The sequence below is a fragment of the Ictalurus punctatus genome, chromosome 8, assembly GCF_001660625.3.
Source record: "Ictalurus punctatus breed USDA103 chromosome 8, Coco_2.0, whole genome shotgun sequence".
NCBI lineage: Eukaryota > Metazoa > Chordata > Actinopteri > Siluriformes > Ictaluridae > Ictalurus > Ictalurus punctatus.
In genome coordinates this window covers 7,725,893-7,741,402 of record NC_030423.2, presented here as the reverse complement: position 1 = coordinate 7,741,402, position 15,510 = coordinate 7,725,893, and the positions used below count along the sequence as shown (strand labels likewise).

The window sequence follows — 15,510 nt, the reverse complement described above, 5'->3', positions numbered from 1 at the left end:
TCAGACCCAACTACACCTCACCTGCACGGAACAAAAAGGAGTGGCTCTTAATTTCATTGTACATATGTATAGTGACAATAAAAGGCATTCATTCATTCATTCATGGACCCCATGCTACAGCACCTCTGGGAGACTAAGATCCAGCAGTAGGCGGTGACCCAGGAGCTGGCTCAAAGCCTCTGCACCGCCACACAGAAACGTTTGAAGCTTAAGAAGAGGCTGTTCAGGTGCGTTGGTTCCTCTCCCTCACCTGTGCAGGGAGACCCAGCATCTGCTAACAAAACTCTGCAGCAAAGACGACGTTGAAGCCTACATCCAGACCTTCGAGCACATTGCCCTCTGTGAGCAGTGGGAAGAGGATACCTGGGCACACATCCTCGCTCTGTTTCTCACTCTGAAGGGAGAAATTCTCACCCGCTGTTGCCTGTCACTGTCAAAGTGGCGGCAGAGTTACAATGAGGTCGTAGAGTGGGTGGTCCATTTTCTGTGGGCTCTGCCTCCCAAAGAGCATGGGAAAGCTGTTGGGATGAGAGGAGAGAACAACCCCTGAGAGATGCAGGAAAGCCTTGTGCGAGCACTCGCCACCCTGTAGATTGGCAGAGGTGAGTGGCAGGAGTTCAACCTAGGGCTCCACCATAACCAGGGGCCCCACTGGGTCGGCCCCAGTCTCTACAGGGAGAGGAACTGCCACAACAGCCGCCTCGACTATGGAACTCCCCGGGATGTGTCCATGCCCACCGAGCCAAACCCTGGCTGGCTGTGTTCTCCATACACTGACCCTGCCCAACCCACCAACGCTCTCCATCCAGGTAAATGTTCGGCCAGTCACGGCCCTTCTGGATTCCGGCAACACTGTGACCCTGGCACACCCAAACTCCCTGGGACAAACCCTCAAGCCCACTGGGACACTACTGGTCACATGTGTGCATGAGGATGTCAGGGAGGTCCTCGTAGCCAAAGTCCACCTCACCACCACAACCAGAGAGTGGTCGCTCCTTGTAAGACTCATCCCTGAGCTTCCCGTCCCACTGCTACTTGGCTAGGGTTCCCTGTGAGGGCTCAGAGATGCCGGCATAGGACACCAGCAGCCCAGACCCGGGTCTGGCAGGCCTGCAGAGAAGGGGACACTGCCACCAGAGCTTCCTCAGGTGAAACACCTTCTCCCTCTAACCCTATCTAGTCTGTTTTTCCAGGTCATCCCAGAGGGAAACCTGCAGTGCGAACAGAAGGACTACTGACTGAGGCACTGCTGGGGCCAGGTATGGCAGATAGAGGGGGTGAACCAATACCCTGATCAGCAGCTACGTGCCTCCTTCTTCCTGGTAGAAAACGACCTCCTCTATCAGCAAACTTAGCACTGGGGCCAGGTTTCTCATCTTCAAACTCAGCCCATTCATACACCTGGTCCACACGCACCCACTGGGGGGACACCTGGGTCCTAGAAACCCCCTGGAGAAGCTGCACAACAGGTTCCTCTGGCCGGGTATGGATGTTAAAGCCCGGGCCTTCTGCAGGCTGTGCCCTCAGTGCCAGTGCACTGAGCCCTGGAAACCACCTCCAGCACCCCTCAACTCGCTACCGATCTTCAGTATCCCCTACGAACGGATAGGTATGGACCAGGCAAGGCCGCTCCCGAAATCCGCCCAGGGCCACGAGTACATCCTAGTGATCCTGGACTACGTCACTAGATACCCCGAGGTAGTGCCCCTGAGGAAAGCCACCTCCTGAAACATCACGAGGGAACTTGTGCTGCTTTTCAGCCAGGTCGGGATCCCCAAAGACCTGCTCACAGACCAAGGTACGCCTTTTGTTTTGAAGCTTATCGGTGATCTGGGTCAGCTGTTGCAGGTGAAACACACAACGACCTCCATCTACCACCCCCAGATGGACGACCTCATCGAGAGATTCAATCAATACTCAAGAGGATACTAAAACGGGTGGTAGACGAGGAAGGACAGAACTGGGACCTCCTCCCCCCCTATGTGCTCTTTGCCGTCCGAGAAACCCCTCAGGCCTCTACCGGCTTCACTGACTTCAAGCTCCTTTTCAGATGGTGACCTCGAGGACTGCTGGACGTGGCCCGGGAGGCCTGGGAAGAACAACCCTCACCATTGTGCTCCCTGATTGAATATGTCCAAGAGATGCAGGAGTGGATCAACAGGGTAATGTCAATTGTTCGAGAACACATGGAGGCCGCCCAACGAGACCAGCAAAGGGTCTACAAACGCCTCCTGTAAGTTCCTGGCTCACTGGCAGGGCCCACAAACAGTCCTGTAGAGAGTAGGCACAGTAAACTACCACCTGCAATAGCACAGTAAGTGTGCCAACACACAAAAATATCATATCTATTAAAGAGGTGGGTCCAGCCTGCTCCTGTAGTGTCCGCCTTTGCTACTGTCTCCCCAGATCTCCCCAAGTGTACCTTAGTCCAGCAGGGAGAAGACCCAAGCCTGACACAAAGACAGGAGTTACCAGAACTAGTGGACCAGCATGCTGACATCTACTTCACCACGCCAGGTCTAACACATCTGCTCCAGCACGAATTTAAGACGGGAGTGGTGGTTAGACAGTGGCCCTATTGCGTCCCGGAAGCTCACTGTCAAGCTATCGAGGAGCAGGTTAGCCGGATGCTTCAGGATGGGATCATAGAGGATTTATCCAGTCCCTGGTCCAGCCTAATCGTGGTGGTACTGAAGCCCAACGGTAGCCTTCGGCTGTGTAATGACTTCTGGAGGTTGAACACAGTCTCCAACTTTGACAGCTACCCCCTGCCTTGAGTTGACGACCTGGTGGAGTGCCAGGAGAGAGACTGGTTCATATCCACCCTTGACCTAACAAAAAGATACTGGCTCTGTCCCTGGACGCAAAGGCCAAGACCACTTTCAGTACTGCCAGCAGCCACTGGCAGTGCCAGGTTCTCCCCTTTGGCCTACATGGAGCTCCAGCGACCATCCAACAGCTGATGGACATCATCCTGAGGTCGCATCTACCATGCGTGGCTGTTTACCTAGACGATGTCATCATTCACTCCTCTACCTGGGCAGACCACCGGCACTACCTCCAGGAAGTACTCGGGAGCCTGTGGAAAGCTGGGCTGACCACCGACCCAAGTAAGTGCCAAGGAAGTGCTGACAGAGGCACAGTACCTGGGGTACAGCATCGGCCGCAGTCTGCTGAAACCTCAAGAAAATAGAGGCTATGAAACGTTATCCCCAACCCACCTCTAAAAAACATGTCTGTGCCTTCTTGGGGCTGGTGGGGTATTACCGAAGGGTCCTACCTGTCTTCTCTCTAGATTCCCCCATCTCAGATCTCACCAAGGAGGGCCAACCAGACCGTATGTGCCTTCTTGGAGGTATTACTGCGGGGTATTACTGCGGGGTATTACTGAAGGTTCATACCTATCTTCTCCTCTCTAGATATTCCTATCTCCCTCTCAGATCTTATGAAGAAGGGCCAACCGGACAGGGAGCACTGGACTGACGAGGCAGAACAAGCATTCCAGGCCCTCAAAAGGATCCTCACCAGCTCTCCAGTCCTCAGGAATCCAGACATCGACCTACCATTTACGGTCCACACCGACCTCTCGGAAACAGGGCAGTCCTGTCCCAGATGTTTGACGGGGAAGAGCACCCGGTCCTATACGTCAGCAGAAAACTGACCCCCGCCAAGAGGACCTATATCTCCGTGGAGAGAGAAGCCCTGGCAAATGAGCCATAGAGGAACTCGGGGGGTGGGGGCTGCCATGGCAGTGCAGACGGCCTCTCCCGCAGACATGCCATGTGGGCCCAACAATGGCCAGCAGGAGGCTTGGAGCTGGACGGGGGGTACTGTGAATGAAGGCCTGCAGCCTGCACACACAAAACACTACACGCTCCTCATGGACAGTGCCACACCATCCAGGAGAAGCCGGGAGAGTATAAAAGGGTGCATGCAGCCAGCAGAGGTGAGCAAGTTTTCCTATGCATCTTCTCTTAACCCATCTCTCTCTTTCTCACACAGAGGTCGATGACGATGCTGACAATGAAAACAATACTGCACAGCTTCACCATGCTCTCCGCCGGTGCCCATGCTCAGCTCCTCATGCCCTGGGCACTGCTTCAATGCTGCTGCAGCCCGAACGCTCCTTCCCACGTTAGGACAAATAATGAAATGAAACCTTTCTAAATAAAAATATACTACAAAGAGAAGTTTTTAAAGAAAACATCTTATATGATCACATTATCAGTCTCTCCAGGATTTTGTGATTTTGCGATCACAGAAATTAATGCAAAATCAAGTGATTAGCCTAATATTAGGAGGAGCCTGCAATTTTTCAAAACTCTCAAAATTGTCATCACAATGCGCATTCAGAGTGTCGAAGCCCTCTTCAATTCATGTGCATTGAACATGAATACAGCTAAAAGGTCTCATTTCATCACTGCAAAAGACCTTGCAAAATGATTTCACATTATTGCAATTTCACCAATTCAAGTAGCTTTCTGCAAAAAAGGCATAAAACCTCCACAAGTTGAAATGCAAATTAAAAAAAAAAAAAAAACAGCAGCAAATACATGCATTTTTGACTGCAACAATGACAAAAACACTCCACAAAATCCTGTGTATTATGAGTTTATTGTGGCCAGTGTTCGTTTTTATGGTGTTTTCTGAGAAACCACCTCAATAAGCTGATCTGTTTTTCGATCCAGCAAAGAGCAAGTCTAATTTTAGAACATCTTAATCAATTCCACAATTCTCTGCAATGAAGCAATACACAGAGACACCATCAGCTATGTGCTCATTAAAGAATGGTGTTCAATGGATTCACCACCGTCCTCACAGTCTGGTGAAGTTTCCAGCTCCCCATGACTGAAGTGCCAGGACCCCAAATGTGGACCCTCTGAACCCAGTTTCCTCCCTGCTTTTCCTCCCCGCACTCTCCTTCTCTGCTGTCTCCCCCAGCTTCTTTACACACAGGTAGAAACATTATCTGGCCATGAACATTAGGCACTTCTTGAACAGCGCTGAGAACAACAGCAGCAATTCGAGGACAGGAGCAGGTTGAGAACCAACAGGTGCTCCAGAAGTTGCTGCATTCAGTCATATCTCCAGCTGCAGTGCTCCACCCATAGCTGCAGAGCTCCATCTATAGCCACTCCAGCCAGCCTGGCTATGATGAGGCCATCTGTGACAAAATGTCATGCTCCCTGTATGATCTGAAGGCCTCCATTGAGCTCTCTGAGCATGTGGCAGCTGCATGGGGATGGCCAGCGAAAGAGTGGTCCCTATGTTTTCTCCTGACCTAGAGGAACATCAATGACGCAGGTCCTGAATCTCGTGGAGGTTGGCTGCCCCTTCATTTTTGCGCAGCAGCTCAATGACTCCTGTCAGCAATGGATGCTAGCTGAGGAGCAGAATGCTGAGGGAATAACGATGTTGTGGTGGTGCTGGAGCAAATCGTCACACAGCTCCTGGCTGGAATAGTGCAGTGGATCCAGTGCCATAGACTGGTGTCCCTGGACACATCCATACAGTTAGCAAAGTATCACCTGGTGGTGTCCGCAGCAGCTGGTGCCTCTCCCTTTTTCACTCTTTTTCTCTTTCCCCCTCCTCTCTCTCTCTCTTCCCACTCCAGTTCCTGCTCCCTGTGACTGAGGTGAAAGTGGCCCCTTGAATGCCCACCCTGCTTTTCCTCCCCTCCCTCTCCTTCTTCTCTGAGGTCTCCCCCAGCTGCCTCTGCCTCCACACAGGTAGAATCTTCTGTGCCCACAAGGACCAGGGCAAAGACTGGGCAGGTTTGCTGGTTTGGTGGGGAAGCCAGGCATTTCCAGGACCAGAGTTCTCTACTGGAAGCAGGAGTATTGATTCAGATCCCTGAGACGGGCCTCTCTTGATCAATCAAGAATGTACTGCATGTACACATCAGACCTTGGTGGACTCACGGTGTAACCAGACCACTATCCATCAAAGTCTGATTCAATGCAGGGCAGATGCATGATTGGTGAAGATGAGGCATGACACACTGGGATGTTCATGAGTATCCACTGATGCTAGTCAACATTAAATTCCGGGGCAAAAGTGGTTAGTTCTCATCTCACTCATCCACTAATTCTTGGGACAAATTGGCCAGGGTTTCAGGCATTAGTATGAAAAATGTTTGTGGATGGGTCCTGCAGGATCAAGGCATGGTGTGGAATGTGTGCAGTGTTGGATGGGGAGGCGGTGCCAGGACATCGACATAAGCAGTGTATCAGTGGATGGAGGTTGGGCAGGGAGGGAGACTCTGTCCCTCCACCCTTTGCAGGGATTCCTCTTGGAGAGTTCCCTTTGGAGCAGTTGCGCGATGAGACCCTGATTTTAGCATAGTGTTTAGCATAGTGTTTAGCAATTTTAGCATAGTGTTGCACCATCCCTCCTGTATTTTTCAGTAATTAAGGATCTATTATGTGGTGATTGATGCAGGACACTCAAACCAAGGAATAGATGACCCAATTGTTGGTACCGAAGAGCCACAGGGAAATGCTATCCCATGCCACTCATCATAATCCCATGGCTGAAAATTTGGGGCAGGATAAAACACTAAGCCATTTCTATTGGTCAGTTATTCGCAGTGAGGTTTGCAGGTGGTGTGTGGCATGTTGTGATTGTCAGCTGGTCAATCCACCAGCCACCCCAAAAGCGCCATTGTGTCCTCTTGATCAAGGTCCCTTTTGAAAGAATTGGCATGGACCTCATCAGGCCGAGGTCAATAAGACAGCCTCTCGAGCCAAGTTCATGTCTGAGGTCGACGAGACGGCCTCCCAAGCCATGTTCCTGTCCAAGGGCAACGAGGTGACCTCCCAAGCCATGTTCCTGTCTGAGCCTGCTATCTGTGGGGCAATGCCTGCATCAGGGCAGCTGTGGTTCAGTTGGTAGAGCGGGTTGTCCACTAATCGTACGGTTGGCGGTTCGATTCCCAGCCCACATGACTCCACATGCCGAAGTGTCCTTGGGCAAGACGCTGAACCCCAAGTTGCTCCCGAAGGCAAGTTAGCGCCTTGCAAGGCAGCTCTGCTACCATTGGTGTGTGAGTGTGTGTGTGAATGAGACACAGTGTAAAGTGCTTTGGATAAAAGCGCTATATAAGTGTGCCATTTACCATTTTACCTGAGGTTCTGTGAAGACTTCTTGCCCATAGGGCCAGGACCGCCAGGGGAGGGAGTGTTTTCTGGCGCTGCGGGCGTAGCGCCTTTGGGTTTCCCTTCGTGCAAAGCACTGGAGCTCACAGCGCGCTCTGAAACCCGAAGCGCAAGCTTAAAGCGCAAGCGCACATTGACATTGATTTTGTTTACTTTTGACACGTGTTTTGTTATGGTTTATGTCCTGTCTCCGCCCCTGTATTGTTATTGGTTATTTCCCTTATGTAGCATCATTGTACTCAGCTGTTTTGTGTTTCACCCTTGATTATTTAAATCCTTTGTGTCTCTTTGTTCGTGACGAAATATTGAGTGTTATCACCATGCCAAGCCTTTGTTCCTTGTTTCTGTGCCATAGTTTTGAACCTGTTCTCGCCCTTGTTTTTCGATTCTGTTTTGCCTCGTTTATGCCCGTTTGCCAATTGCCTGAGCTACTGCCTGGTTTTGACCACATTATTGTCTCACATTTTGGATTTGTCTGCCTGTCTCTACTCTAGTAAAGCTCTTATCTGCACTTGCATCCATCCTAACCTCTATTACGTGACAATGGGAATTTGCACTGGGAGATAAAGTGCTCATATTACTTCCTATGTCAAGCTCTAAATTACTTGCAAAGGGCCCTTTGATGGAAAACGGTGAGTTTGGGAAGTTGACTATGACGGAAAATAGTGGGAGGCGATGCAGTACAAATATGCCACCTCAACCTTCTTAAACCATGGAGAGAGGTGGTTCCTGTGGTTCTGGAGAGACAAGCTGGGACAGGAGGTCCCCTTAAAAAAAACTTGCCTCATTCCACCATAGTCACTTGTGGAAACCATTTCTTCAACAGGTTGCCATGTTGCAAGGGGAATATTTCGATGTGTTTTCGCCTCAGACTTACTCAGTCACATAAATCTCATAGAGCACCAAATTGAGACTCCTCAAGGCATGGTTCTAGCAGCCACACCTATCATTTACCCAAACAAAATAAAAAGATAGTTCAGGAGGAACTCAAGTAATCAAGGCTGATGGGTCAGTCCAATTCTGTGTGGACTTTAGAAAAGTCAACATGAAAAAATTCCCAAGAAAAAAAAGTCTTTTTCCACTACATGTGGGTTACATCAAATTGTTACCCTTCTGTTTGGTTTGGAGCCCCTGCGATGTTTCACCATCTCATGAATGGAATACTCTGCCCACACAATACATATACCACTGCCTATTTAGATTACATAATTATTTACAGTAATGATTGGCAGAGGCATTTACAATATCTGAGAGCTGTCCAGAGAATGTTGAGACAGGCAGGAGTCACAGCAAGAAGTGTGCAATTGGTCAGGTGGGACTATGGTATCTGAGTTTCCACTTGGGCTCTGGGCAGGTGCGTTTGACAGTTTTTTCCATTGAGTGTTGGAAGTACGCTGAAAAGTGCTAGTGGGAAAAATAAAGCGAGCCTGAAGCTCTGATAAAAGTCAACGTGATAAAAGTCCTCCTTCCCACCCACCTTCAAACACACCAGGTTCTACACAGACACTAACCCATGATGATAAATAAAAAATGAAATCTTTCATTTCCGTTTGCTTCTATCAAATATTCAGACCAGTACTTTGTAGAAGCACCTTTGGCAGCAACTGTAACTTTAGGTGTTCTTGTGTAAGTCTCTACAAGCTTTTCACACCTGGATTTGGGCAGCTTCTCCATTCTTTATAGGAGATCCTCTCATGCTACATAAGATTAGAAAGGGAGAGTCTGTGAATTGCCAGGTCTCTCCACACATGTTCTATGAGGTTCAGGTCTGGGCTTTGGATGGCCAATCAAGGACATTCAGACACTTGTCATGAAGTCAGTCCAGAATTGCCTTGACTGTATGCTACAGGGCATTGTCATGCTCAAAGGTGCACTTTTACCCCAGTCCTAGGTAGGTAATGTGCACTGTGATGCAGGCTTTCTATAAGTCTCCACATCCCTGCCACTGAGAAGCAACACCATAGCATGATTTTACCACCATCATGCTTCACCACAGGGACGTTATTAGCCAATTGATAGGCAGTGCCTGTTTTTGCCAGATGTAGTGCTTGGGGTTCTGCCCAAAAGGTTAAAAAAATTTCTCATCAGACCTTTAAGTGTCCTTTAAGTGCCTGCAATATGCCTTTTACTCAGGGGTAGTTTCCATCTGGGCACTCTAACATGAAGGCCTGATTAATGGAGTATTTCAGAGATGGTTGTCCTTCTAGCAGTTTCTCACATCTCTGCAGAGTACTTCTGAATCTCAGAGTGATGATTTGGTTCTTGGTCACCTTCCTGACCAAGGCCCTTGTAACCTTAGCTTATACCTCTCTAGCGGTTATGGAGTTTGGCTGGATGCCCTAGGAAGAATCCTGGTGGTTCCATACTTCTTCTATTTCATAATGATGAAGTCCACTGTGCTCTAAGTCTGAATACTTCTCTCAGTCAGAGATTTTAATTTTTGATTTTTACTAAATTAAAAAATAACAAATAAACATGTTTTCACTTTGCCATTATGGATTATTGCATTTGGATTAATGGCAAATGGTAAATTTAATCCAATTTAAATTATATATTTAATACAATAAAATGCTAAAAAATAAAGGGGTCTGAATACTTTCCAATGTATTTTTTCTCCCCTCAATTATGGATTTGTATGCATTTTGAGAAATTAATAAATAACAAGTGTCCTAGTTACATAAAGTAAATGCAATATGCCAATTCTACCATGTCCTTGAAGGTTCCAAGTACTGCTGCTGTGATGATACCCAGGAAGAAGGCAATGATGTTGAGAATTGTGGCAGACCACAACAAGTGGTAAAGGTACACAACGTCTTGGCAACTTCGCACTTCTGTGTACTCATGGTAGCCTCCTCTGGGGTCAACGTGGCTGTCCGAGAGTGCAGAAAAAAGCATTTTAGCATAAGATTCATAAAATTAGTTTGTATCAACAAGACTAATAATATACAGCTACAGAAAAACAGACCTTCATGCAAGAAGAACAATGAAATAAAAAGTCTGCCAGTGCACATCACTCTTAAGAAGAACATAACATGTAACATAAATAACATATGAACCAATTAATACAGGCGCATCTCAAAAAATTTTAATATCATGGAAAAGTTCATTTTTTTCCATAATTTAATTCAAAAAGTGAAACTTTCATATATTCTAGATTCATTACACAAAAAGTGAAATATTTCACGCCTTTTTTGTTTTAATCTTGATGATTATGGCTTACAGCTCATGGAAATCAAAAATTCAGTATCTTAAATATATTAGAATAAAGAATTTATAATACAGAAATATCTACCTTCTGAGAAGTATGTTCATTTATGCACTCAATACTTGGTCAGGGCTCCTTTTGCACAAATCACTGCATCAATCTGGCATAGCATGGAGGCAATCAGCCTGTGGCACTGCTGAGGTGTTATGGAAGCCCAGGTTGCTTTGAAGCAGCCTTCATTTATTAATGTATTGTTGGGTCTAGTGTCTCTCACAGATTCTGGTTCAGGTCAGGGGAGTTGGCTGGCTAATCACGCACAGTAACACCATGGTCAGCAAACCAGTTACTAGTAGTTTTGGCACCGTGGGCAGGTGCCAAGTCCTGCTAGAAAAGGAAATCAGCATCTCCATAAAGCTTGTCAGCAGATGGAATCATGAAGTGCTCTAAAATCTCCAGGTAGACGCTGCATTGACTTTCGACTTGAGAAAACACTGTGGACCAACACCAGCAGATGAGATGGCATCCCAAATCATCACTGACTGTGCAAACTTCACACTGGACTTCAAGCAACTTAGATTCTGTGCCTCTCCACTCTTCCTCCAAACTCTGGGACCCTGATATCCAAATGAAATGCACAATTTACTTTCATCTTCCCCATGACTGTGTGTACTGAACCAGACTGAGAGCTAAGGCTCAGGAAACCTTTGCAGGTATTAGGAGTTAATTAGCTGATTAGAGCTCTTCTCAGGCCGACATTTCTCCATTATAAATTCTTTATTCAAGATTAAAACAAAACAAAAAAAAGGCTTGAAATATTTCACTTTTTGTGTAATGAATCTGGAATCTGGACTGTGCTCCTGCGAACATTCAAAGCTTTAGAAATGGCTTTATACCCTTGCCCAGATCTATGACTTGACACAGTTCCATAGACTTCATGGCTTGGTATTTGGACTAACATGCACTGTGAATTGTGGGAGGGACAGTGGTGGCTTGGCAGTTAAGGCTCTGGGTTACTGATATTGAAGGTCGGGGGATCAAGCCCCAGAACTGCCAGGCTTTAGGTTGCTGATTGGAAGGTCAGGGGTTTGGGCCCCAGCACTGCCAGGCTGCCACTGTTGGGCCCTTGATTGAACTTCCTGACATGCTGGGGTATGCGAAGAAAATAATTTCACTGTGCATATGTATATGTGACAAATAAAAGCTCATTATATATGAAAGTTCCACTTTTTGAATTAAATTATGGGAAAAAAATGAACTTTTCCCACGATATTAAATTTTTTTTTAGATGCACCTGTATATACAACCCCTAAACTTCCATTAGGATGCTAGGCAGCTGCTTGTGAAGTTGAGAGATGAGGCCTGGTTTTCACTTCAGGAAGAAGCACCAGTAAAAAAATCTTTTATCATTTAAAAAATACCATGTTTCCAGGGGTGCAACCTGTACACAGCCACACTGAGTACTTCAACCAAAACAAATCATGGCTTGTCAATGTTGTCGAAGGAGCTAAAAATAAAAACAACCTACTTCCAAACCATGGATGATTTCCTAAATTTTTTCAAAACATCTTTATTCTGAAGTCCCAAAAGAGGATGTTCTCTGAAACATAAGTAAACACAGGCGGTCTTTTCCAACAGAGCTTGAGGCAAAATAAAGCATGCTTAGTGAAAGCTAATATAAACTGTAACATAAGTAAGATAAAGCAAAGATAGCCGTGTTTCACTTAAGAGCTGCCGTGAGAAACAGAGAATAGGCTGAGAGGGCAAAGGTCTCATACATACTTTCCACAGTTGTAGAGGTCACAGCAGTAGCATGTCTTACTCTTCACACGCAGGTTACATGACACACGTGATGCTGTCTGGCAGTGAACCTAAAAAGAGTAAAAGAAATCTGCGTATGTGAATGCTGCATCTCTAGCTAAAAGCAGGTAGTAAGAAGTACACTCATATGCAAATACTTAGGTTATTATGAGATAGAATGAACTCACATCCACATCAAATGCTGTTAAACTGGAGTAGTATTCACATCGACCAGCATAAACAGGTCGGAGGTCCTGCGGGATCACAGAACACCAAAAAAGGGCACATAATAATGGGAAAATAGTGTATACAACCTTTTTGGATTCCTTTTTGGAATATCAGAAATAGAAGAACTCACTATGTGTCTTGCTGCAAAAATGCCGTCCACTATAGCACAACATAATGAAGCCACCACACCAAAGCTGATGAAGACAATGGAAGCTACCAGCTGCAACACAAGACAGGAATTTACTGTGCAGTGCAGTATATTTGCAGTGCATATAGTAGTCTCACTATTTCTTACTATTTGTTCATTTTTATATTCACTCTGCCCAAATACTCCTGTTTTATAGCCACATATGATGCATTTCATTGTTGTTACATAGTAACATCATAGTTTAAATCAACATTCTCTCTGAATAAAGGATGGTCCTGGTTATCAGACTATTGTTTCTGTTGCACAGATTTATCAATTACTCTGTCTTCTGTGTATTTCAGTGTAACTAATAAACACTGTGGTGGCATTAGTTGGTGTAATCTTCTACCTTGCAGTCATGGGTAATTAAGTGTGAAGCCCTTTGTAGAGGATATGATGAGAGTAAATTTGTTCCTTTCTCTGGTGCCCCCTAGTTGGCTCTGTGCCAAGCTCCCCTTGAATGAGCTCTCCTCTCCCTCCGCAGACTCAGAAACAGGGAGGATTCAATTTCACGTCATCCCATTCTTCCTGCAGTGCATGCTGCTCTGCTGGGCTGAGGGACCTGAACACTCCCAATGACATACCACCTACTACAACTGACAGCTCCATGGAACCAGACTAGGCGCAAACATTGTATTGAAAAACACTGCAGGACAATTTTACAAACTACAGTTTTCAAAAATGTAAATGTAATTTTAGTGATCTGCTTATCCCCTTTAGCAGCTCCAACTTCTTCTATTTTTCCAATTCTATTTATACATCGCATTGTGTACATTTAACACTTGCTCCTGGCAGTCCATTATGTCAATTTACTATTTCTTCTGCTCTGCAGTTTTTTCCCCATACATTCCTGCCTCGACTCCTATCCTGCTCCTCTTACACAGAGCTATTTCTGGGTGCATCTCACCAGAGTCCCTGAAACATATTCTAATGTTCAAACTGTTTAACTGAACTGTTCCTCTGTTATAACAGTACAAGTAAGAACATTAACACATTGTTCAAAAACCTGTGGGTTTCTCTGCCCCATTATGGAGGCAATGTGGAATTTCTCATAAAGGAGCAATGCTGTGTCATTGTCATGGTGCAAGAAAATTAGTACGATGCAGAGCAAAATATATATATATAAATAAACACACAAAAAAAACAAAACAAACAAACAAAAAACATGAAGAAAGAATGCAATGGAAAACCTCTTACCATCTGCCTCTTATTCTCAATTAAATGAGCCCCAATGATTCCAAGAAACGAGCCGAAACCAAGCTGAAAATAACAGGATAGATTCTGTTACTGGTTTTTATCACTTGAGTCAGAGATGTATCAGCTTTATATAATCTCACTCATTCATATTTCACACAGTAGCTATTCACTTTTTTCTTCTTCCGAAAAAAAAAATTTACATTGCAGTATTATTAAACAATAAATAACTATTAAACAATTAAGTAGCTCGTTACATATTGATCTGTATTTAAACAAGTATGAAGGTACTTCACCTTGTTAAATGTGCTACGGTCAGTTTATATAGATGGATTTCCTCTCTCTGAGATATGCACAACAAAACAATAGGAACTAATCTTTCTGAGACATCAACATTAAATAGTGATAATTATTATTTATGTAATAATGCTCTTAGTGATGTTAGGTTATTTTAAATACATATAAGTATGATTACATACAATGACTCCAGGATAGTAGCCTCCAACTGTGATGTTCTGTGTCCTTGTGGTGGCAGCCAAGCCAAAAACTAGAATAAGTATAGACACTACAAACAACATTGCAGTCACAGTGATGGACTTTCGCTTCCTCCTCTTGAAAGTCCCTATAAGGATGATAAGTAGGTCAATGGCATGAAAACATGTGAGCTTATCTGATGGCATATGCTGGTTAAGCTTTATCAGGTTGGATTATTTTTTAAGAGCCTAGAACCGAACCCGATACAATCATTTATACACATCAGTGAAAAGCTTTAGTGCGTTTTCATTGTCTCAAATACCACTATTGCCATCAGCCATGCTGATAACTAAAAGCCATATTGATCTTGGAAGCCATTTTGTTTGTATGGTTATTAATTATGAATGACATAAGCCTAATGAATAATGACTTTTTATTTTATTGTTTACAAGATTTAAAAATGTAAACAAAGCATCCAAACATGATCTTCTTGGTTACTGACCTCAGGTTCGCAAATTTAGAGTTCAATGAATTTGAATTGAATGAACACTTGGACTCTTTTTGGTTCAAAGCAGATCACGTTTGCTCTTAATGCAAGGTGTACAGTTAAAACGCAGAGTGCAAGGATTTCATTTGTCAGCAATTTAGCGACCATTAACTTCCACCGCCACACCTACAAGGTTAAACATTTCCCCATAACGAGCACATCAAATAAGAAAGAACACTAGTGTAGATCAATACAATATGTTTGCCCTATATATCGTTACTGTTAGGACTGTAAGGTAAATCGTTAAGCTTGCAAAGGAGAATGTTATTCCTGTACCGTCAATCAAACAATCAAACAATGCACGATTTATAAGCGAGGTCATCGGTAACGGTAATATTCATTCATACACGCAAATGGTGTACAGTGCATTTCTTCGACTACAATAACCGGAAATAAGGTTATATTCGCACAAAATCCAAGCCGTGCAGCAGAACGGCATTGACCTTGCACGTACCCATAGCATCCGACATAGGGATCCCAGCAGCTTGCGCATTCACTCCCGTTGGCATTTTTGGAGGATCTCTAGCATGAACTGCAGTTCTGTTTTAAGACTAAAAATGAAACCCCTTAGTAAGACGATAATTTTTTCGCTCGAACTTAACGAATGAGACACCTTCGCTTTCCGCGGCATTCTCTGACAGCAAACGCGACGCCTGAGCTGTGACAGTACTCCGTTCGGCTCCACCGTCCTAACTCGCTGCCGTCCTCGTGTTTTGGTCCA

General features: G+C 45.2%; 1 protein-coding gene across 2 annotated transcripts in view; it reads right to left on the bottom strand.

The window, feature by feature from the left end:
• Positions 1-15,510, bottom strand: part of tmem255a (transmembrane protein 255A) — a 25,040-nt gene extending 9,530 nt beyond the window's left edge. Inside the window, exons 1-8 of one of the 2 annotated variants that reach the window (XM_017474853.3) lie at positions 15,244-15,510; positions 14,248-14,390; positions 13,772-13,834; positions 12,518-12,607; positions 12,348-12,413; positions 12,142-12,230; positions 11,888-11,959; positions 9,864-10,026 (exon numbers count right to left, since the gene is read on the bottom strand). In XM_017474853.3, the coding sequence (XP_017330342.1) occupies positions 9,864-10,026; positions 11,888-11,959; positions 12,142-12,230; positions 12,348-12,413; positions 12,518-12,607; positions 13,772-13,834; positions 14,248-14,390; positions 15,244-15,298 (741 nt within the window). In that variant the 5' untranslated portion in view covers positions 15,299-15,510. The remainder of the gene's footprint in view (positions 1-9,863; positions 10,027-11,887; positions 11,960-12,141; positions 12,231-12,347; positions 12,414-12,517; positions 12,608-13,771; positions 13,835-14,247; positions 14,391-15,243) is intronic. The other variant, XM_017474854.3, reaches the window with a different exon arrangement.